This window comes from Papilio xuthus, unplaced genomic scaffold, assembly GCF_000836235.2.
Source record: "Papilio xuthus unplaced genomic scaffold, Pxut_1.1 DF827777.1, whole genome shotgun sequence".
In the NCBI taxonomy this organism is placed as follows: Eukaryota; Metazoa; Arthropoda; class Insecta; order Lepidoptera; family Papilionidae; genus Papilio; species Papilio xuthus.
Genome location: NW_013530872.1, coordinates 1,873,398 through 1,895,330, shown reverse-complemented (window position 1 = coordinate 1,895,330; position 21,933 = coordinate 1,873,398). Strand labels below are relative to the sequence as shown.

The window sequence follows — 21,933 nt, the reverse complement described above, 5'->3', positions numbered from 1 at the left end:
CATAGACTGAGTATCGTGATTTAAAAGTATTAAGATTTTTGTACCCAATCATTTTGTACTTCTTACTAATATTATAAATGAGAATGTTTAGATGGATGTTTGTTTGAAAGTATCTCCAATACGGCTGAGCAAATCTCGATGAAATTTGGCATACATATAGAACATTATCTGGACACACTAGACTAACTAAGACATCTTATTATGTTTTTTTTTAATTTCACGCGGACGGATCGCGGGCGACAGCTAGTTCATAATTCATATTCATATTAACAACTATCCAATTCTCTAAAATTTTAATAAGTAATGATAATGACCACAATATCCTATTGCGTTGTTGAATCATTTTGATTAATTATTTGCTTTATGTCACACGTATAAAAGATTAAACTTAATAGTCCTTTAGCTAATGAAATATCTTACAAACAAAATTGGCTAAAGAAGTCTAGTCGCTTTCTTAAAGTTTCTTAGAGCGATAAAACTAAATTAGTTGAACATTAAGATTACTTATTTGTGGCGCGCTCCGCTGAGCTGACGAGACGAGATCCTTTTAGTTTTCAATCAACCTCCTTTGAGTCAGTTCTGAGGGTAATGCGTTTGACTTTATTGATCCTGGAAAATTGAGATAGCAATGCTTTGTTTTTTATTTCTTTAATAAGCAATATTGTCTTTGAATATTGGAGACAGATTGTCTTATTAGTTGTCTATTTTGAACGAGTGATATTTTTGTAGACTGAATAGTCCTTAAAATATATAGAAATATCAACTATAATAAATATTATTGTTGTTATGGTTCGGACAAACTTTCCATTGTTATTAATCAATGAAAGTTTCCGGTTAATCCTTGCGGGCTTAACTGAAGACAAATAGATGTCGGCTATCGGTCAAACTACTTATATTTGTTACAAACTTTGACCTCATGGGGCTAATAATTTCATCCGTCCCTAAATAATTGCTTCGTGTTAACCCCTAAACAAGTTATATACTCGAAACAAAGCTTTTGTATTTCAAAAGATTATCGGCAGTTGATTTGTTACGGAAATTTAAAGTTATAAATATAGTTGATTAATACAAAAAGTATGCAATGAACAATGTCCCTTCTATATAATATCGGTTTCTATCACTTGGAGTGGCTTTACTGTCCTCTTTACTGGTATTATTCCCGTCTCTTTTTCTCTTAGCAAGATGACCTAAATACAGGAAATAGTATTCAATACAAGCTTAGCAGGTTATCAAAGTGGCTCTAGATGTTACTGATACAAGGTCGTTGCATGTGGTCGTCATCCAATTGAAAAAGATTTAGCTCTCTAAATACATCGCTTTTACTGCACTGCGGGCATGTTGTTTGCAGATTTGTTTGCGTTCAAGGATTTTTGCTGAACGTTACGTTACGGACAACGTTATTTCAGGGAACACATACAAAAGCCTGTTTTATTATTTCCTTTGAAACAAAGGATTAGACTTGAGTGTGATTGTTTTGAGAGGTAATTTATAAGGTGAGGAGTTTCTTCGTTTATTTTTAATTTAATTATTCTTACAGTATCAAACATGCAGACCGGTGTTTTTTTTTAATATGAAGATTTTTTAAATCGTAAATACGTAACCCTGAGTATACTGAGTATATGAGAATAATATAATTGCGAATGTATAGATGTTTGTTTGAAGATATCTTCAAAACTGTTGAACAGAGCTCAATGTAATTTGTTATACATATAGAACATAGTCTTTAAAAAAACATAGGCTACTAATTATGTTTTTTTTTCAATTCCGTGCGTACGGAGTCGCGGGCGACAGCTAGTATATACAAATACCAACGAATAGGAAAAGTTCTGAAAGACGAGTAAATAAGAACTATAAAATTTATGGCAATTCATAATTTTATCAATTAAAATGCCACGAGTATAATTTATCTAGATTTTAATGTTTCGCTTAGTTGATTAAATCGAGAAGAATTTGATGATATTGTTATTGAATTATGAAAACGTAGAAATTTCACAACGTCGCGGTATTTCCAAGTGATTGAATTTCAAAGTTGTGTAAGCGATATTCTTAGGATTCCGTCTTCATTCCTGCCGTGAATAACCTTCGAATTATCTTACTAGAATATTTTAAATAGTTGTCTAAAGCAGTGGTTCCCAAACTTATTTTGTTTACTTCCCACTTTGAGAATAAATATTATTTTAGCGCCCCTACATTTTAGCATATTTAAAAACCTCTATAACTTCAAATTAAATTAATTAATTATTGTGACGTATATATGTATATTAACGAAGAATTCTAAACGAAAGTTTTACTATAACCCGCAACTTGAAACCAGCAGCGCCCACAAGGGGGCTTTATCGCCCACTTTGGGAAAGACTGGTCTAAAGTGTATTTACAATAACCTAAAAAGTAAGCATAATTTTATATTAAACTCTTGAACAAAAATTAAAATATTAAACCCATTCAAATGTTTTCTGTTCAAAAGTGAACTAAAGTTACAAAAACACACGTCAGGTATACCAAAAGGTATGATTTAAACAAGCTACAAAATGAATATTCATAGCAAGTCAGATAAAAACTTAAATTATTTTTGGATGATAAACAACATTGCTCGTTTCTGTTCTGTTGTTATATTCCTGTTTCCCGTCACCTTTGTGATGTATTATTTCGTTTGTTTAATGCGTTACCATCATTCTTCCTATAAAGGAACGTCTTGTTTGAATATAGTAGTAAGATAGGAGTTTGATTTACACGTGTGCGTATTGTTATAGGAATCCGCTGTGAAATTAGCTTAATTATTTATTTACGTTTTATAATAGGTACTGCAAATGGTATGGTGAATGTTTTATTGTAGATTTCCTTTCATAAATCTACATATTTGTTATAGTCAACCTAAGGCACTATTAAACGTCTCTTAGTGTGTAGGTCAATTAAAAATCCTAAAGTGGTATCGATTATCGAATAATGTTATCTTTTTACGGTTCGTTTCTGTAACTAAAATCTCTGTATAAAATATGTCGTCATCTCTGTCTTTTCACCTTTGACAAAACAGAGATAACATTATGTTTTAAACTAGGATTTTCGTCTTAGAAACCCACGTTTAATAAAGCTTATTGAATTTGAATTCATATTTAAAATAATTAATAATAAAACAAGAAAGGAAATAAAATGTTCTCTTATTCTCTAAAGATTTCAATTTTAAACGTTAGAGTATCTGCATTTATAATGAATTCGTTTTACTTGGACACGAGTTGTTCACTTAAAAATGCAAATTGCGATAAACTGCATACGATTCAGTACTACCCTGAGGCGTAATGCAGCTTCGTGTGCACGCAGTATCTAACTGGATGATGGTTAATTGGATTCAAACAAAAAGACTTAACACAGGCTCTTTGACTATAAAGATAATACAGGCTCCTTGACTATAAAGATAATACAGGCCATTTGACTATAAAAATTAATTGTTTATACCACCAATACATGCCTAGAGGCGGATTTGATGTCTATTATGATCCTAGCTGGTTACTGTATGGAATATTAAAAAAAAACTAAACATCATTCGACCATAACCAGTACAACTCAATACGTGAGATATTAGGATTGTTACAAATTTATTGAGAAAGGTCATTAAACTTTTAACATCGGTTAATGCTTACTTACTTTACGATTAGAAAATTATTTACATATCAAATCGTGAATTAAAAAGCTTAGCGACTATATAATTTTGTTTTAATTAATTTGTTCGTAGACTACGATTTATCAAAGTGCTATACAATGCCCTTTGCAAAGTTCGCTAAATAATTAAAGAACTTTCATTGCTATCAGTTGCTGCGATATTTTCATACTGTCCTGCATGTGTTCATGTCTTTACACGTGCGCTTCACCCTTTAAACAATCGTTATTACATTCAGAAACAATTGAAAAATACAACAAAATTTTTCTGCATCATAAAAACAAAACAATGTATTTGAAAACTGTCTTAAGGTAAGTTTCCACTGTTTTGTTGCTTGTGTAAAACAATTTTGTCATCCTTTTAATTCTATTGGCATTTAACAATGATAATAATAGTATTCAATACATCGGCTACGACTTTTGAAATTCACGATTATTGTATCACAAAATTTTAAACTTAATTATTCTTCATATAATATTTAAGTTGCAGTTTACTGTTAATATTGTGTTTGCTATAAGTAGCTTTTACATAATTAAAATGTTATAATATGAATGCATTCTGTTTGCACTTCCGTTCGAATACAACGTGTGCATATTTAATTAATGCGGCGGCCATCTGCAATGGTACGATGTTGCTTGGAGCGCTTTGCCGTGTCACAGTCTACATAATACAGTGTCATAATGCATTTCATAATTACTTTTTTGTAATAACTTATGATATAGTGTCATAATCCCTATACACTTGGACATTTTATTACATGCTCTACATTTCATATGTACAACTGCATAATTTTATCTGGACAATCGAATTGTGCAGATTTTTTTTTATAATAAATTTATATAAATTGAATAATGATTTAAATAAACTAGTGCTTGACCACAAATCCACTAGAAAGGAAGAGGAAGAAAATCCGAAAATGTGCCAGTGTATTGACTCAACACTAGCCTTTCTAAAATGTCGACGTTTATGTCCCCTCACTATTCATTCTGACACTGGACTTTGTAACGAAAGCACGTCATTCGCGCCAAAGGATTCTAATTAATAATGTCTAAAAATCGTAAGTGGCTATATGATCAAGGGATGGTACGCACTAGATAAAACATGTGTAGGCACAACTTTTGCTGTACGGTTCAAATCTTGCCTAAATAAGTAATGATTGTTTTAACTGTATACAGTTCATTGACTTCACGCATACCCAATAGTAAAAATAAATAATAATTAAGATGCCTTCTTTCATCTTGTACACGTAGATAAGCATTTACGTTTCACATTAAAAAGTGATATATCCGACTTTCTACACTCACGAAGAAAACGCATTAAGACTAAATTCTTGTATTAATCTATGAAAGTGTACTCATTCTTAACGAGCTTAGCTGACCACGGATTCGATGTGATTGTACAGACGTGCTCAAAAATCATATTATAGATAGTTGGCGCAGTATTCTTTTCCATACATCTAATTTTTGCACAATCCATACTCTCTTCAGTCTTCAACTTTGTAGCATTTACCGTTCAATTTCATTACTTACTTGGTTGTGTACATTATTTCTCCGGAAAAGTTATGCATTAAATTCTGAAATATTAATGTTATTTTAACTTGTCTTTGTGTCTGTACGTATTCCTTAGCAGTGCACAGTGCAGACTGTTTATCAAGGCGAGTCAACAGAGCGTGTAACTGAAATACATTACTCTGAGTTTATTTTAACAAACCACACTACAGTATTGACACAGCTGGACACACAGTCGACGCTATTCTTCTGCTAAATACACCTGCATGTCTAAAATATATTTTTTTTATTATACTACATCTATACTAATATTATAAGTATGAAAGATTTGTTTGTTTGTTTTGATTCGATTCAATTAAAGCTACACTATCCCCGGGTGATAGGGTATATTTGTTAGTCGAACGAAGTTGAACGAACGAAGTCGCAGTAAACTGCAAGTAATTTGTGAATTGCCAGTTATTCTTGATAAAAATACAGTGAAACATTTCATGCACGAAAACCGAGATTGTTTAAGGCATTATGAGGTTGTTGTGGTTTATGGTTTTATGGCCTCTACGTAAGTTACTTTTGCAATAATATTACATAACAAACCTATTGATTTTTTAATTCCTTTTTATATGTCGTATTAGTTTTTGCCGGCAACTCCGTCCGCGCTGAATAAAAAAACTTATTAGCCTATGTGTTCTTCAAGATTATGTTTTACATCTGTGCCAAATTTCTTTAAGATCCATTGAGCTGTTCCGGAAATACCTTGTAACAAACATCTATACAAACTTTTGCATTTATAATATACGTAAGATTATTTACCGTAATAAAGCATTTTATGTAACAATACAATGATTTAGTTCTGGATGCAAACTTTAGTGTGTAAAAACAAACTAAAAAAAATCGATAATCATGTTTCACACATCAACGAATGGAAATTTTATTTCGAATCGGACAATGGCGATGATTTTACTGTTCACTTCCATATTCAAATTACTTAAATGAAACATGGCGGGTGGAAAATGTTTCGCCATAAATTCAATTTAACTTTTTTTTTAATGCTTCGATAACAATTGCATGTAATCTTTTTTGTTGTTTGTTTTTTTTTTGTTTACACATTGCAAATGAAACTTCAATTCCTCATCTCAGATTAATTTCGTATTTGTTTTAAAAGTGCTTGGTTTTTCTGTTTTCAATAAAATTTTCTTATATTTATGTCCCACACAAGCTGACATAACAATCAACATGCATTACTGGATGTGCCCGAAAAATATTTTTAACCTACCTGGTAATAATATTTCAAAGAAATTTCAACTCTATACCATTAAGTTAGAGTTTACAATAGAGGGATTATTCTGTTGCCATCTTTTGAGATCACGTTGCCGAAAGCTGACGCCGCGCACGTCCATCGACAAATGGCGCGAAAAATCATATACTTTGAATTCACTTCGAGTTTCGACCGTGTCAATATATTTCTATGGTTAGCTGATTATATACAATTGGGAATTTTCTATTGATTGGGGAACAAATGCAATTTATCAATATTGTTGCAAATAGTACGTAGGAACATCTATAACAATGTATTGCGTCGGTAATTAACAACAAAAATCGCCTAGTTTCAAAGATTTACGTTGTCTTGTATACGAAGGACCTTAAACGTACAATCTCAAAGTTAAATTCTCAGCTCAGTCGCCTGTCTAACGCATAGATTCAATCAGAGACGTCTTAATATACCATTCAAGCTAATGAATCTGCTGCACTAAAGTGATTAAGGAGTTTGTTCAAACTATAATCAAACATTCTAAAGCTTGTCTTTAATCAAGTTTATATATAAAGTGGTTTTTTTTTTAATTTTGGTTTTTTATAACTCAGTGATAGAAAAATATATAGTACTTACAATAATTTAGTGTTCTTTTCACATCGTATTTCGTAGCTTTGCTATGTTCTACATCTATGCAGTATTTCATCCAAAACCCGTTTAGCTATTCTGGAGATTAGTAATAACAAACATTCAAATGTTATTAATTTGACACTTTTAAAACGAAAAAATAATTGATATAATGGTAAATCATGACGTAAAAGATGAAAGACAACCGTCTCTAATACATACCATTACGCTGACTGGATTTAATTCTATCTTGATTGTTTCGGAGTCCTTTTACTTGTAAAATAACGATGGCAATAAGTCTACAAAACCGCTGTTTCTATTAGAGCTTTTGTGGTAAAACAACCTCGAAGTCTCAAAGTCTCAGTATTGCAATTTTTCTGCGCCGTCCGCTAAAATCGGCTATAATTATTACGACTCGAAATGAATGGATCTTTGACATGGTTTGTGGTAGATTTATTCACGTGAAATGATTATGGTTAAAATTATATGCTGCAAAATTATAAACTCATTGATATTAATTAGAAACTAAGAAAAAGGCAAATTCAGTAATTGTGAAAGTTATAAATTACTAGGTGTAGCCCGCGACGCGTAGATTTAGAAAAAAACTTAATTAGTAAACTATGATTTCTTTCAAACTATGTTCTACATGTATGCCAAATTTCTAGCGTGATGTATGCAGCAGTTCTGAAGTTACCTCCCAACAAACATCCGTCCATCCTATACAAGCATTTGTAATTAGTAAGATAATTTTATCCACAATAAAAAAGTACTATAATAAAATATATATGTATAGGTACGAAATATTTATCGCGTAGTATCCTGAATATTTATCAGTAGACTTTATAATTTAATTCGACGGACATTTCTGTTAGTGACTAGATTCGGTGTCATATTAGTAAGTGTAACCGGGTCTAATCCAGACAAACTTGAGTTTTCCCGAACGTATAAATCCTTGAGGTCTCCCGGGCTCGCGTCTGCGATATATAGCCACCGGATTTTCCAATTAGATGCAACGTGAGCCTCATATTCGCCTTCGGGATTATAAATTGCAATTTGAGCTAAGAATCTTATGGTTCGGAGAGCTAAGAGTTTATAGATATTTTATCTTATGATGTGTGTTCATATTACACAATATATAGATAAAATGCGATGTAATTTATATTCAACTACTGTAACTTTATGAACACTAAAGAGGTAACCAACAACATTGTTAGAAGCATGCTGTAAAAGAATTTTCAATCCAAGGCTTTTAATTAATTATTATAAATATGGAATTATAAGTCTACTCTATTTATATAATAACTATATTAAAACTATATTAAAGAGCGTTGATGGCTCAGGGGTCAAGCACTTGACTTGCAATCTGCAGGTCCTGGGTTTGAATCCCGCCATGTACCAATGTGTTTTTCAATTTCCAATTTACATATGTACATTTATCCGACGTTCTTACGGTGAAGGAAAACATCGTGATGCAACCTGCACATATCTGAGAAGAAATTCAAAGATACATATGTGTGAAGTCAACCAACCCGCACTTGGCCAGCGTGGTTGACTATGGCCTGATCACCCTTAACTTAGGGTAGGCTCCTAACCCCTCGGTGGGGACGTATAGTGAGCTGATGATGATGATATTAAAATTGAAAAGGTTAAAGACAGTTACAGCTAATTTAAAAACAAGAAACATTGTTCTTACGGAAAACACTAAATGTTCCTATTTTGCTTTTTCAACAGAAATTATTCTATTGATTAAAATAATTAATTGTATTGTTATTGAATTGTTTATTGTTACGGTGTACAAATCCAATTAATTTCTATGAGCACAATGTAATGCTCAGTGAAAACTTTGTAATGAGGGCTTAGAGGCCACAATAAAACCAATGTCTATTATTATTCCGTTTCATTTGGTCGGTAAAAGCGGCGTAATGAATGGATAACAATGATAATTCGTTTAATACGGTTAATCGAGCATTCGTGTAACACGCCGCTTGCGAATTAAGTATATGATACAAACAATTATATGTGTTTTAACGTTCAAATGTTTTATTTTGCGAACCCAAAAGTTTGAACAATATGTAGAATTAATTATACGTAAATTACTGTTTATGAAACATTGATTTTTATACATGTTTAGTACGATTCGAATAACAGTAGAAAAGGCATTTTACGACCACTCAGAAGACATGCGTGAAGTTGTTCTGCGTTTCTCATTAGTCCTGTTCTCTTATTAGTATAGGGTAGGAAAAGGATGTGGATTTGACGGGGGAGGGGATGTCCCCTGCCATCGATCAAAGATAGGCAACGAAGCTACAATTGCAGATATCTATAGGCAGTGAACAATTCGCTATTTGGACGAATTAAAAAAATAACCTCGTTAAATGCGACGTTAGTATCAGTAACATGTGTTGTAATGATTCTGTTGTAAAGGAAATTGGGTATTGATAAACAGGTCTGAATTTAGCTACATGTACACGAAATTTTAAATTCGAATAAAGACTATATTTAATGATTTCGTTTAATATACGTTCAGTTGTTAAATAGTTCAAGTCACGTCATAAATGCAGAAGAAAATCATTTCACGGATCGGGAAGCTGCAAAGTTCATAGTTATAAAGTTTTAACGTATACATGATCCTATTTTCGATGCGTTATACAAAGTTGGGAAACAGAGGTATCATCTTATGAACACGCAAACAAAGTTAGACACCGAGTCGGGCAACTTGTACATGGTCGGGCAAGTTGTAGATGGTGATTCAAGCTCCGTGCAAAATGCATGTCACTATCTCCGCACCAACAACTTGGAGATTAGTTTATGTGCACATTGAAATAAGTTTACTTCGATGTGACATAGTTTTTGGTTACTTATATTGCAAATACTGATGGTGATATTATTGCGTTCTTAAAATACTGGCTGGTTATTATTATTAAGCTTTTAAATCCGATTATTAAGAGAAAAAGTTTTAATATTGCTAAAAAAATGATTAATAGTATTTTTATTAGTATTTTAGCTATATAAATTGTGACTATCTTAGTTTTGATGGAAAATGCTGATTTTATTTAAGATTCATCGATTCTTTTTGACGTTTTTAAATTCAAAATATTATTATTAATATTTACTGATTAAAATTAAATTGTGGTACATTTCATTTTCTATCTAATATTTAAAAAAAAAACTAGTAAAGGAAAGTCGTCGCCTAAATGCAATACGAATATATATCTTTCATTGTATTTTCGCACGGAAAATGTTTCTCGATAGAGCAAAAGACAGGGCACGTCCGTGTCTCTGTCAAACTCTGCAACATGTGTTTGTGAGAATGTCCTCAACTGGAAATGCAAAAAACTACTTTTACTTGGACCACAATTTATTTTTTTCTTGACGATTTAAAATGTTTCATTAATGTTTTATAAACATTTTCGGACTGCATTAATCAGACTTTAACCTTTTGAAATAAACTTATTTATTCATCCCTCTTATCCTTTTTGAAAACCATAACATGTTTATTTAGTGTTTGATCTGTTATTAGTTTATTAGGATTTCGTTTTAAACTATTTATGATTTCATGTGTTACGTAAACTTAATCTACGAATAGTAATTAAAAGATGATATTATATAGTACGCAACAAATATACGATAACACAATCTTCAACTAAAATTAACAAGCTTTGAAGGAAATTTATTTATATTACGTAGTTCATCATTGTTATTAATAAACTTAAAGATAAAATTTGGATTAGATGGAATATTGTAAAAGAGAGAGTCAACTAAATGTCTTTGTACATATGTTTTGGTAGGTAGTACAAAGACTTGTTGCCACGAAGTAACAAAATTTGTAGGAAATTATTTGGAATTTCCCCCTCTAAATAGATTTGGACATGAATTCGAGTGATTTATTCTTGGCTGACCATTAGATCAGCGATGGTTATATGGTGTTTGAGGTCATATGTTTGTGTGCAGGGGTGTCGCTGACTCCGTTCGTGCGGCACTGGCAGCCGGCGCAGTACTCTCCGTTAGATGGCGCACGCCGCCGGCGCTCGCTGCCCCCGCAGCCCCCGCCCGACCCGCCGCCCCACCGCCCGCAAGCGACCGTACCGTCCGCTCCGCAGCCGCTACGAATCTCATTCACAGCTCATAACAGGTATGCTTCATTACATACACTTACAAAAAGAGAAAATTTCATGTACACAAACAACCGTCGTATAAATCAAACTTAAAGGGAAGTAAGAGAGACAGCTAAAACCGAAATATATAGGCAAGATATGGAATTGGTTTCCAAACAAACTAAAAAATGCGAATATCTGGCAATAGAACTCTGAAAATAGATTATTTTACGAATGCCATATTTACATGCGTTAGTGCCAACCCTAATAGCTTGTTGGTATTGCCATCATTTTTTTTTGTTACGTAATTCCTAAAATTGCTTTTTTTAATTGGTTTTATTATTCTAGCAATACGTGTTTGTTTCCGATTCTCTTAAACCGTATCGTATGTTTTACTTGCTCGTCACGTTCGCTCGCGTTCGATACTTAGACAATCGATTCATTGAACCGCACCGCACTGCACTAACCCGGGAATTAATTAACTTTAACCACTACTGTTTGTATAAAACTTTTTACTCTAATGGATGAAACCACAATTCTTTATCGAACCATCCTTCACTTACTACAAAGAGATTAATTTCTTCTCAACAAAACAATAAATTTTTTACTCGATAGAAATTTTTGACTAACTAAATCCGATGTTTTACGGTGAAAGAAAACATAATCATGCAACATGCACATATCTGCGAAGAAATTCAAAGACATGTGTGAAGTCCACTAACCCGCAATGGGCCAGCTTGGTTGACTAAGTCATTCCTAACTTAGGGTAGACTCCGAGCCCCTCAGTAGGGACGTTTATTAAGTTGTTAAGGTGATAGGCTATTTACTGTTTGTTAGATTTCCAGTCAAATAGTCAAGGTAATAAGTACTGCCGCCTTATATTATTTCTCCTGCCTCAAATATATTGTTATCAAATAATAGTCACGTTTTATAAGCGTATACAAGCCCCATTATGTGCCTCTTTAATTAATAATTGATGAATGTGTATCAAAATTACCGCTTCATCGTATCCAATTAAGACCGTAATTGAATAGTTGGGGCATTGTGTGGCTTAATGCTAAGGTAGATTTGTGTGAACTAACATATACAGCCTCCATAAACATCATTTAACATACGGAATTACAATGAGAATGTATTCGTGCGCTATGTATAACAATTAGCTTTAAATTAGTAAGTCAAATAAGGTAATTAAATGTGGAATTCTGAGACCAAAATCTCTGTATATAACATGACACCAACCTTATCTTTGACAAAACAAACATAATAACATGTTTAAAACTTTGATTTTAGCCTCCGAAACCAACGAAAGTTATATTGGTAGTCGATTTGTTAATCTTTTAAATTCATTCACTTTTATCCATTAAATATTCACCTCATTCGATTCACTTTTGCATAAAATTGTCGTCTCCTTAGCTTTAAAATAACATACAACAATTCAACATATTTGTATTTTAAACAAAATTAACCATTGAAACTTTAAGTTACAATAATCGGTTAAAAACCAGCGCCAAAATGAATATGAAATAATAAACTGGATGTTTAGATGCACATGTCTATCTTAAAACACCTCAATTTCATTTAATTTCCTTCATGTCGACTCGCAATTGTTTTGCCCCCAACGAATTTATCGGACGTTAAAACCCAACTTTTCCTATCAGACTACGGGGCGATTTGCGGCTGAGTAAATCGAACGTATCCCAGACTAATCCATTTGTAAGAGGCATGGGTAGAAAGGGTGGGGGTCAACAAACCTCCCCACCACCATTGGCTTAATTAAAATGTCCCGAACGGACCCCCTGACCGATGTTTCACGACTTTTATACAATAACGGTAGCAACTCACGCACACGCCCCCTATACGTTTATTAATGAAACTAAAACTTTTTGCGATAAGTAATGGTTAGTGATTACAAATAAAAAGTTCAACTTAACCTTACCTAAAAACCTAATTAAGAAACCAAACTATAAACATAATTTATTGTTATATTTAACCTAAAAAGATTTAAATAACTTTTTAATATTTTATTTGCGACAAAGTTATAAATATGACCTAAGCTGTGAGTTCTTTAGCTATTGAATAGAGCCACATAAAATGAAATTTTAAGAAAGTTGCCGTCATCGATCCTGACCTATCGAAAATATATAAAGGGACTAAAATAGATATATAAAAGGATCAAAAGAGGCTAAAGGTCATAGTTTGAAGCTTTTAAAGCTCAAACTAATGCAATGATAAAATGTCTTAGGCTGTTCGTACACAAGGCCTAAATCTTTCAAACAAGTATCCTTGCGTAGTAAATATCGCTTACTCGAAATTATAATTCCGACGTCTATTAAATTTTCTATTATATTCATAGGCTTGCGTAGCTCGTAGAGTTTCGTAGCAATTTGTCTACGAACAAACAAACAGGTCAATTGTACCTTAAAGGAAGCTGGCAATTGCAGTGCAATTTATCACTTAGTAACAGTGGTTAGTAAAATTGTTATCTATCATCCGTCAAATGTCTATAGGTCGAGTTAATTTGGCTTGATTGAACCTGATTGAACCACTGTGATTCAAGCTTGTGTAGATCCCAATAGAAACTATTCCGTTGGCTGTAGGATACAATGAACTGTATCTATGTCAGATGTACGGTCTAATGATCTGTAAACGTCTTATGTAGCTTGCTTTGGCTATATTACGTGAAAACATAATTGGATAGGCAGAGAGATGGAACTTTATTCTAATCAATATTTTATTCAGAAATGTAATAAATAAAAAAAAGCCTACAATAAGTTGCATGTGACTAGGCCATCAACCATGCTGGCCCAGTGCGAGTTGGTTGACTTCACACATGTCTTTGAATTTCTTCTCAGGTATGTGCAGGGTGCATCACGATGCTTTCCTTCACCGTAAGAACGTCGGATAAATATACATATGCAAATCGGAAATCGAAAGACACATTGGTACATGGTGGGATTCGAACCCAGGATCTGCAGATTGCAAGTCAAGTGCTTAACCCCTGAGCATTCTCATCAATATTGTGTTCAAAAATGTATTAATACTTATATATCTCCTATCAAACTTAAAATATATGAACGTAACAATTGAACTATACTATTATATATGCATTTAACTATTTAACTCATCAAGCAATTAATCATTTAAATTATTCGACACGACAATCAACTTGCGAATAATTTATCAGGTCATCTGCATTGTTCGTGTTGATTTTAATATTATAAATTATGCGGACCGATTAAACAATAAACGCAACGATTGCTGTATGCATAAGTTATATTAAATATTTACATAGTAAAGATTTTGACTACCATATCCCTGCGCTTATAGAGAAATTTGCACTCTATATAGAGGTCGGCAAAATAGGTGTAGAAATTTGTCTTACGATCCAACGTTACTTATTTTAGTCTTTAGTTTAGTTCATTGGAAAAAAACGGAACCCTTATAGGATCACTTTGTTGTCGTACCGTCTGTGTGTCAAGACCCTTTTACTCAAAAACGCGTAAAGGTATCGAGCTGGGATTTATTTTCAAATACATTTCTTTTAATTCTTTTATACTTGTGTCTAGTATTTAGAATATTATGGATAACAGAAATATCTTTAAATGTTTTTTTTTATAAATCAAACATACCTTCGTGCTAATATGTTAAAACATTTCGTTCCTGGAAGCGGCTTTGTACAGGCGCTGGTCGTGTTTACATTGCGACCGCTATTTGCTGGAGCAAATTTAACCGTTTTTATTCCAATAGCGAGCGATAGTTTTCCCGCAGGAACTGTTAAATAAATTACAGTCATTACGCTACTCGGAAACAGCTCAAAAATCCGATTGTCGGCTAATGAATTATTTATTTTGCTTTGAAAATGCAATTAAAATCATTTCTATATATTTTTTAATGATTTTCTTATAAATATTTAAGGGTTAATTTTTTACTTGTTAAAATTAGTATGCAATTCTCTTGTTTGTAATTTTAAAGATTTTTAGTTTTTTACACCATATTTTCTAAATTTTGTTTTTTTTTTTCGCCTAGTTTGGTTCCAATTTCATAAATCTATCGAAATATATTTTAGCTCTATTCTTCATGTCACGGGAAATGTAGCCAATTTTATATTTAACGTGTAAAAGACGTAGATAATCCCCGCTCGGTTCGCTTCAGGCTTTCGTTGAACTGTCGCTGGTTTTCAATCGTCTTCACCTGCCCTCTTATTTCAAGTAGGTCAGACTTAAGACCAGATCTCAAATGACATTTTTCATATTTAATATTTTTCTGTTTTTATTTTCTACTATCTATTATTTACCGTAGGAAAGCTATTTTATATTATTATATTATCATTTTTTGTATATTATTAGTTAGGTCATAAGCACACTCCCACATTAAGTGCAGCTGAATAATGAATAAAATACGCCTAAAATTAAACAGCTGTTATAACAGTTTCGTTATGTTGATTGTTTAACATTCCTGAATTTGTTTACATTATTCATTCAATGAGGTTTTATTGCAACTGTTGTAATTATGCATGTTGGTTACACACGATGCTTTTGTACACAGTGTATATTTAGTGGTCCAATTATTAAACTGTCTATAATATTCAATCTTACTAATATTATAAATGCGAAACTTGAGATGGATGGATGTTCGTTAGAAGTTATCTCCTGAACTTCTCAGCAAATCTTGATGAAAAATTAAAGATGTAAAATTTAGTATGGAAGAACACATAGGATACTTATTAAGTTTTTATTACTTATAAATTTACCAAAAATTAAAATTATCCTAACAAAATAGTACCGCATCAAACCAACGAAGTTTACCATCATGTAAATCTAATCAAGTATTTGAATTTAAAAAGTTAACCTTTTACCCGCTACTTTAAAAAACCTCAGCATTAATAAATGACAAGACATTGAGTATGAGTGATGATGGGTGGGCGATGTCTCCGTATGCCTCGCGCCTGCTGCCATCTACCGGCATTAATCAACACCGCATTTGACACTTTAAAAATGGTCTCCACTCATGTGATATTCTGCTGGAACACTTTCAGCTTGACTTTTATTTGTTAAACTATTTTATAATAACTTGTGTTTTGCTATAAAATATAATATAATACAACTATTATAAAATATAATCAATTCCTAATAAATCTCTGTGCAGACGGATTTTGGATACCGTTATAAAAATTATGTTGGCCAAGGAATCTTTTGCTAGATTTTGTTAAAATCAATACAAAGTTTTTATGTTAATATATGACATATCAATAATAATCTTGAATATTTTGCAAGTGCTTAAAAGAAAGAAATATAGACAAATTTATAAGTTTTTGATCACTTTACTTTGAAATCGGTATATTTGTACAATTCTCAAAGAAAACAAGTGACTGCAGACTTTCGACTTTGTTCTCAACTTATACTTCTTAACTCGTCAGTATCTCGAATCTTTTGAAAGTCGACAACTCACATCGTTATTATTTAAAGAGAACAAACGAAAATATGTTTTGAAAGAATATCGTTATCAGCATCATTTCAATTAAAATAAAACTTTATTTAAATGTTGAATATAAATCTTGCTTATATTCTAAATGCAAATGTTTGGATGGATGGATATTTGGTTGAAGGTATCTCTAGAACGGCGGTATGGATCTCATTGAAATTTGGCATAGATGTAGAACATAGCCTGGAAGAACACATAGGCTACTAATTAATAATTAATTTGTTTTTGATTACACGAGATGGAGTCGCGGGTAACAGCTAGTATACAATAAACTCAATAAAAAAATTGGCAGAGCTACGTTAAAATGTATAATTTACTATTTCTGCTTTAAACTTTGATAACAATAGTCGTCTGGAAAAACAACCCCTAAACAGTTCACTTTACAATTTCGTAAGCGTGGAATGAATTACTTCGCAACTTTTCACCTTTTGACGTTACAATTTAACTTTATCTCGAGGAAAACAAGATGCCGGCGTCCGCTGGCCAGGCAATGAATATCAAAACTTTGCAACAATGAAAACCACGCTTACTTTTAAATTGAAATAAACTGTAGTTGTTTTCGTATATTTTAATATTACATCTTTCCCGCAAATTCTTTATTATGTAGTTGGTATAACATTACGAGTATAACGAATTACGTCCCCAGACCTTATAAAAAAAACCAACTTAGCATCGTATATATTCTTCGAGGCTTTATTCTATACCTACGCCAAATTTCCACCATACATCCATCCATCTAAACATTCGCATTAATAATAATAGTAAGATATTTTCGTACATAATCGTGACTTTACAGAAAGTAACAATTCGTATAAAACCATATCGTCTCTTTCGTTCTCTATGAAAAATGAGATAACCTCATATTCTTATATAGTGTGGCAACAGTAGAAATCTACGTTTATATCGCACACGTTCGCCGTCTAATACGAAAGGCGCGTGCTACACGGAGCTACATGACGCTACGGCTTATTTAATTAAAGCCTACACGTTTTGTGTCGCGATCTGCGCTGTTTCATATTTTACCACCACAAGCGCAAACCGAGTGAAATGGTTATTAGTTAGCATTGAAACTTAAAATACGTTATGTTGAATATTAATAAGGTTATTTACAGGAAATTCAATTAATCAGCAAAGGTTGTGATCCAGTTTTTTTAAAGTATAGATTGCTTAGTACAAATATTTAGAAAAGTCCATGCGAAAATAAAAAGGAAAAGAACTATGTTATTAAAAAATCGTTTGCTCTCCTAATGAATATCGATATACCTATATTGAAACAAAAAAAAAGTTGAACTAAGTCTTTTGCGACTTCCAATAAAGTCATATTGTCTTAAAAACGTAACATCTAATATTAGGAACGTTTTTATAAGATTTTCCGAGGACGAAATTGAGCATGTCTACGTCTGAAATGAATAATGACTTTGGGAAATTGCGTCCGAAGAACGATTCTTATAGACTTTTCAGTTTGATCCGCCTACGAAATGTAGGAGGATGGCGTAATGGTTGCCCCCTATCCGACTACCCGACTGCCTGACTGCCTAATAAAACTTTCTCATTCATACTGACAGGCTTTGATTTAGCGTATTTGTTTGGGCTTGGAAAATTTAAGTGTATTTAAAAGACAGACACAAATTTTAAAGTGCGTATTAGTTGTGAGTTTCCACTGCGCAAATTCTTGTATACAAAACATGCATATTTACGTAAAATACTTTTAATGTAACATAACTACCCTAGTGGTTTACTTACATTAGAGCAGTGCATAGATCGATCCCTATTAAAGTAAATAGGATTTAAATTGGTAAGGGATGTCTATTCGTGATATTTGAAACATAACCTCAAAAAAAAAATAAGATTTATTTTTTATTTTTAGTAAGTTAAAAGCTACAACAATTAAACCGTAGAGTAGAAGTAACCTAATGCAAGTCTAATACCATTTTCAATTAAGACTACAGTTCACTGCTAAGACCGTTAGTTAGCCAGAAGTTTCTAGAACAATCGGCTACGAATAAAAGCTAAAACTACGAACTTAATACAATAGAGTTAGTTTGAAAGCTTGTTACTGTTGAAAAATGCAGCGCTGTGGAACACGTACACTCAACTGTGGCCATTAGAAGAAAGGACAAAGAACAAATGAAGCCAGATCAAAAAGTTTGCCAATGTCAAGAGAAATCTTTACGAACGCTACCTAAATTCTTTCGAATAGTCTTTCTGGAAATTTTCACCTTTAGAAATCGATATGAAAGCTTTTATTTACTTGGAATGGAACCTTCTTTATGCTCGTGTTGAAATACCTCTTTATGTTTGAGTTTATTTTATAAATTAAATATTATTTTTTTCATTCATATAAAGTTAAGGACTACTGATAGATCGATATGGAAGAGGAAAACATATTCTGCATAGAACACTTTTGTGTTATGTCCGCTATAGAATTTTCTTTTGCACCTCTTTAGTACATAATATCAACTATTCATTTGCGATGAACTACTTTTGTATTGGATGAAAATTAGTTGATATAAGTGTGGTAGCTTCCGGCAGTAGTTAATTATGATTTACCGAGGTGTCGGTATCCTCGGCGGCAGTAAATCAGGCTCTACCGTGGAGCCTTTACACGTGACTAACTGCCCAAAAGTGGTGCCGTGCTCAAAACGCCACTCTGGGGACTTAAGTCATTATCATGTCGATCGCTACGACTTATTTAAGGCGTGACCGGGATAATAGATGTAGGAGCATTTGTAAATTAAAGTTTAGTAACACAGTATCCTATATGAACTTTTTATATTTTCAAGGACATCGCTATGACGTCATCAGAGTCATTGTAATCCACAGTGCAACCTTTTTAAAAAATTGGAAGAAATAATAAATTATGCGACTAAATTAAATAGCATATGCTTTTAGATTACTATAGAACACGGGTATTATTCTGTAAATGGTACTTAATAGAAGATTTATTAGGATGTCTACAAGGCCCATCTGTGCCAGAAGCAATCGGCTATTACAGGATTAATAGTTCTGATAATTTAGTACCGTCTCAGAACGCCACTCCTGCTACATGGCGGCCGGATAACATATTCTAACTCGACATAACCTATTTGATGAACCTTTTTTAATTCCTGTACATTTGATATGGTAACATAATGTTAGGTGAAAAAATTAATACCACATAATGACAATAATAAAGCAAAGCATACAAATATGCATAGATTAGTTTATATCAGAGAGTAATGTAAAAGTAGCTAACCTATGTCTTAAATGGCAAAGTCACACAGGTATTTAACAGTTTACTTTTTTATACGTTTGTGCCTAAAGTAATTACAAAAGATACAGCGAATAAATTCAAGAATATAACTAAACATATTTGGGAAAACTTGATAAGCCGAAATTGTATACCGCATCCTAAATCTACTTACCTTTGTATAAAAACTTGATCTACGTTTCTCGATCGTCACGAATCATTTACTTCAACAGTAAACCAGCCATCCAGAAAGCGAATCCATAATTCTACGTATAAGGCTACCTACCCTTCGAAGTTACAAAGAAAATAGATTTCTTCTACGTCATATATGGATATCAAATTATTAAAGTTGACTCCCACGCAATCTGTCGCAGAGTTCTTATAAATCTTTATGGCTCATTTAAAATTTATGAACTGTAACGAATACGCTGTTAAATATTTTCACGATATATAGATGTTGTCTTTTTTGTCTGTACTTGATGTATCTTGTCCTTTCACTTTATTTTTTAATCTTATGTTTTTCCTTTGTCAGAGAGTTCCGATTGATTCTGCGGCCAGACCCGAGTTCTGTGTTCGCGGAGGACGTGCAGTTCCATTCTTCAGCGGGGCCTCTACAGTATAACACAGCGCAGGTCTACTCCGGCAAGCTAGAAGGTATGTTAGATTTATACAAGTTGCATCTTTGGAAAAATTTAACTAAAATCCGCCAATTAAAATTAAAAAAAAACTAATTCTTGGAGATAAGACATTAAATTTATACATTTTTAGATGGAGAACTTATTTTTTTTTTCAAGTAATTTTTCATAGAAAATATTATACTAATGTCACATACATGCTTTAGGCATCCTAGCAATGAATTCAGTAATTCCGTAACGCCATTCTTTTGTTTTTTTATTCTTAAATTGTAATACATAATGATTAGTATTAGTTGGCTTCAACCACATAATAAAACTTCAAATAATCCGTACGCAATATCGGATAAGATTAGTTTGGCAATTAGGGCCGACTTGGCCGTACTTTTAGGGCTGCTGCCGACCGATAACGCTTGGCCCTTAGTTATTTCAAATTAAATCGTCGATTTATTTGGGATAGACGATTGGTTGAGGTCAATATATTTGAGGTTAGATGTAGATCGTGGATAAAAGTAAAGGAAAATATTTGATATTGCTTTTTAAATTACATTACGTACATTATATTTATACTCGATGTCCGTCATTTTGATAAAAAATGATTCATTTTAGTTAATTCATGTAATGAGTAATTACAAACTAATCACATAATACCCGAATCTTAGCATCATATCGCCCCTTCATCTAAAATTTGTCGCATTATGTCCCGCTCTGTTGAAACAATAAATTAAACATAAGAAGAAACTTCCACATTCTATGAGTTAAGGTAATGAAACGGAATTACGAGGTGCGTCCCATCTGCCGACGCGCAAACTGAATTTTGATGAAATTACTTTATAAGTTTAATGGAGTGAGTGACTCCGCGACAGTTTTAATGAACGTACTCGAATCTCACTCGACGTGTACTCGACCGAGAAGTCTAATATAGTAAATATAACTTTATACTATCAATGAAAATAAAAGCGACTTCGAACTTCTAAGAAATTCAAAGTAAAACGCAGACTAAAAGTTGTAGTCCCTTTAAGTATTTATAAATACTTGAAATTACAATCAAAAATATATAAAATTATTCAAACTTTCGTGAGACATTGTACTAAACTGATATATAAACACGGCTAAAAACTCACGTATATTCGTCCGGTGGCGGCACCGACTAGTTTCGAGCCCATCGGGGGCCCTTCTTCAGGATGAGTGGTACTGGTATTATTTCGCGGACGCGGCCCTCAGCTCACTGGTGTGACGAATAAACGTGAGTGTTTAACCCTGTTTATATATCAAAAATATATTAAGTATATTACTTTATTTGTTTTGTTACATTTGTTGTTGTTTTTTTAGCGAGTAATCATAAATGTGTAAATTTTACATGCAATAAAGAAAATACCACTTATTCATACTTTTGAATAATTAAAATACCTCATAAGTTGCCGTTGGTTTCTGAGACCAAAATGTTTGACAAAACAGAGATAT

At 32.6% G+C, this 21,933-nt stretch overlaps 1 protein-coding gene across 1 annotated transcript in view; it reads left to right on the top strand.

The window, feature by feature from the left end:
• Positions 1–21,933, top strand: part of LOC106115840 (uncharacterized) — a 122,126-nt gene that overhangs the window by 89,691 nt on the left and 10,502 nt on the right. Inside the window, exons 2-3 of the mRNA XM_013309424.1 lie at positions 10,985–11,165; positions 20,370–20,491. Of these exons, the coding sequence (XP_013164878.1) occupies positions 10,985–11,165; positions 20,370–20,491 (303 nt within the window). The remainder of the gene's footprint in view (positions 1–10,984; positions 11,166–20,369; positions 20,492–21,933) is intronic.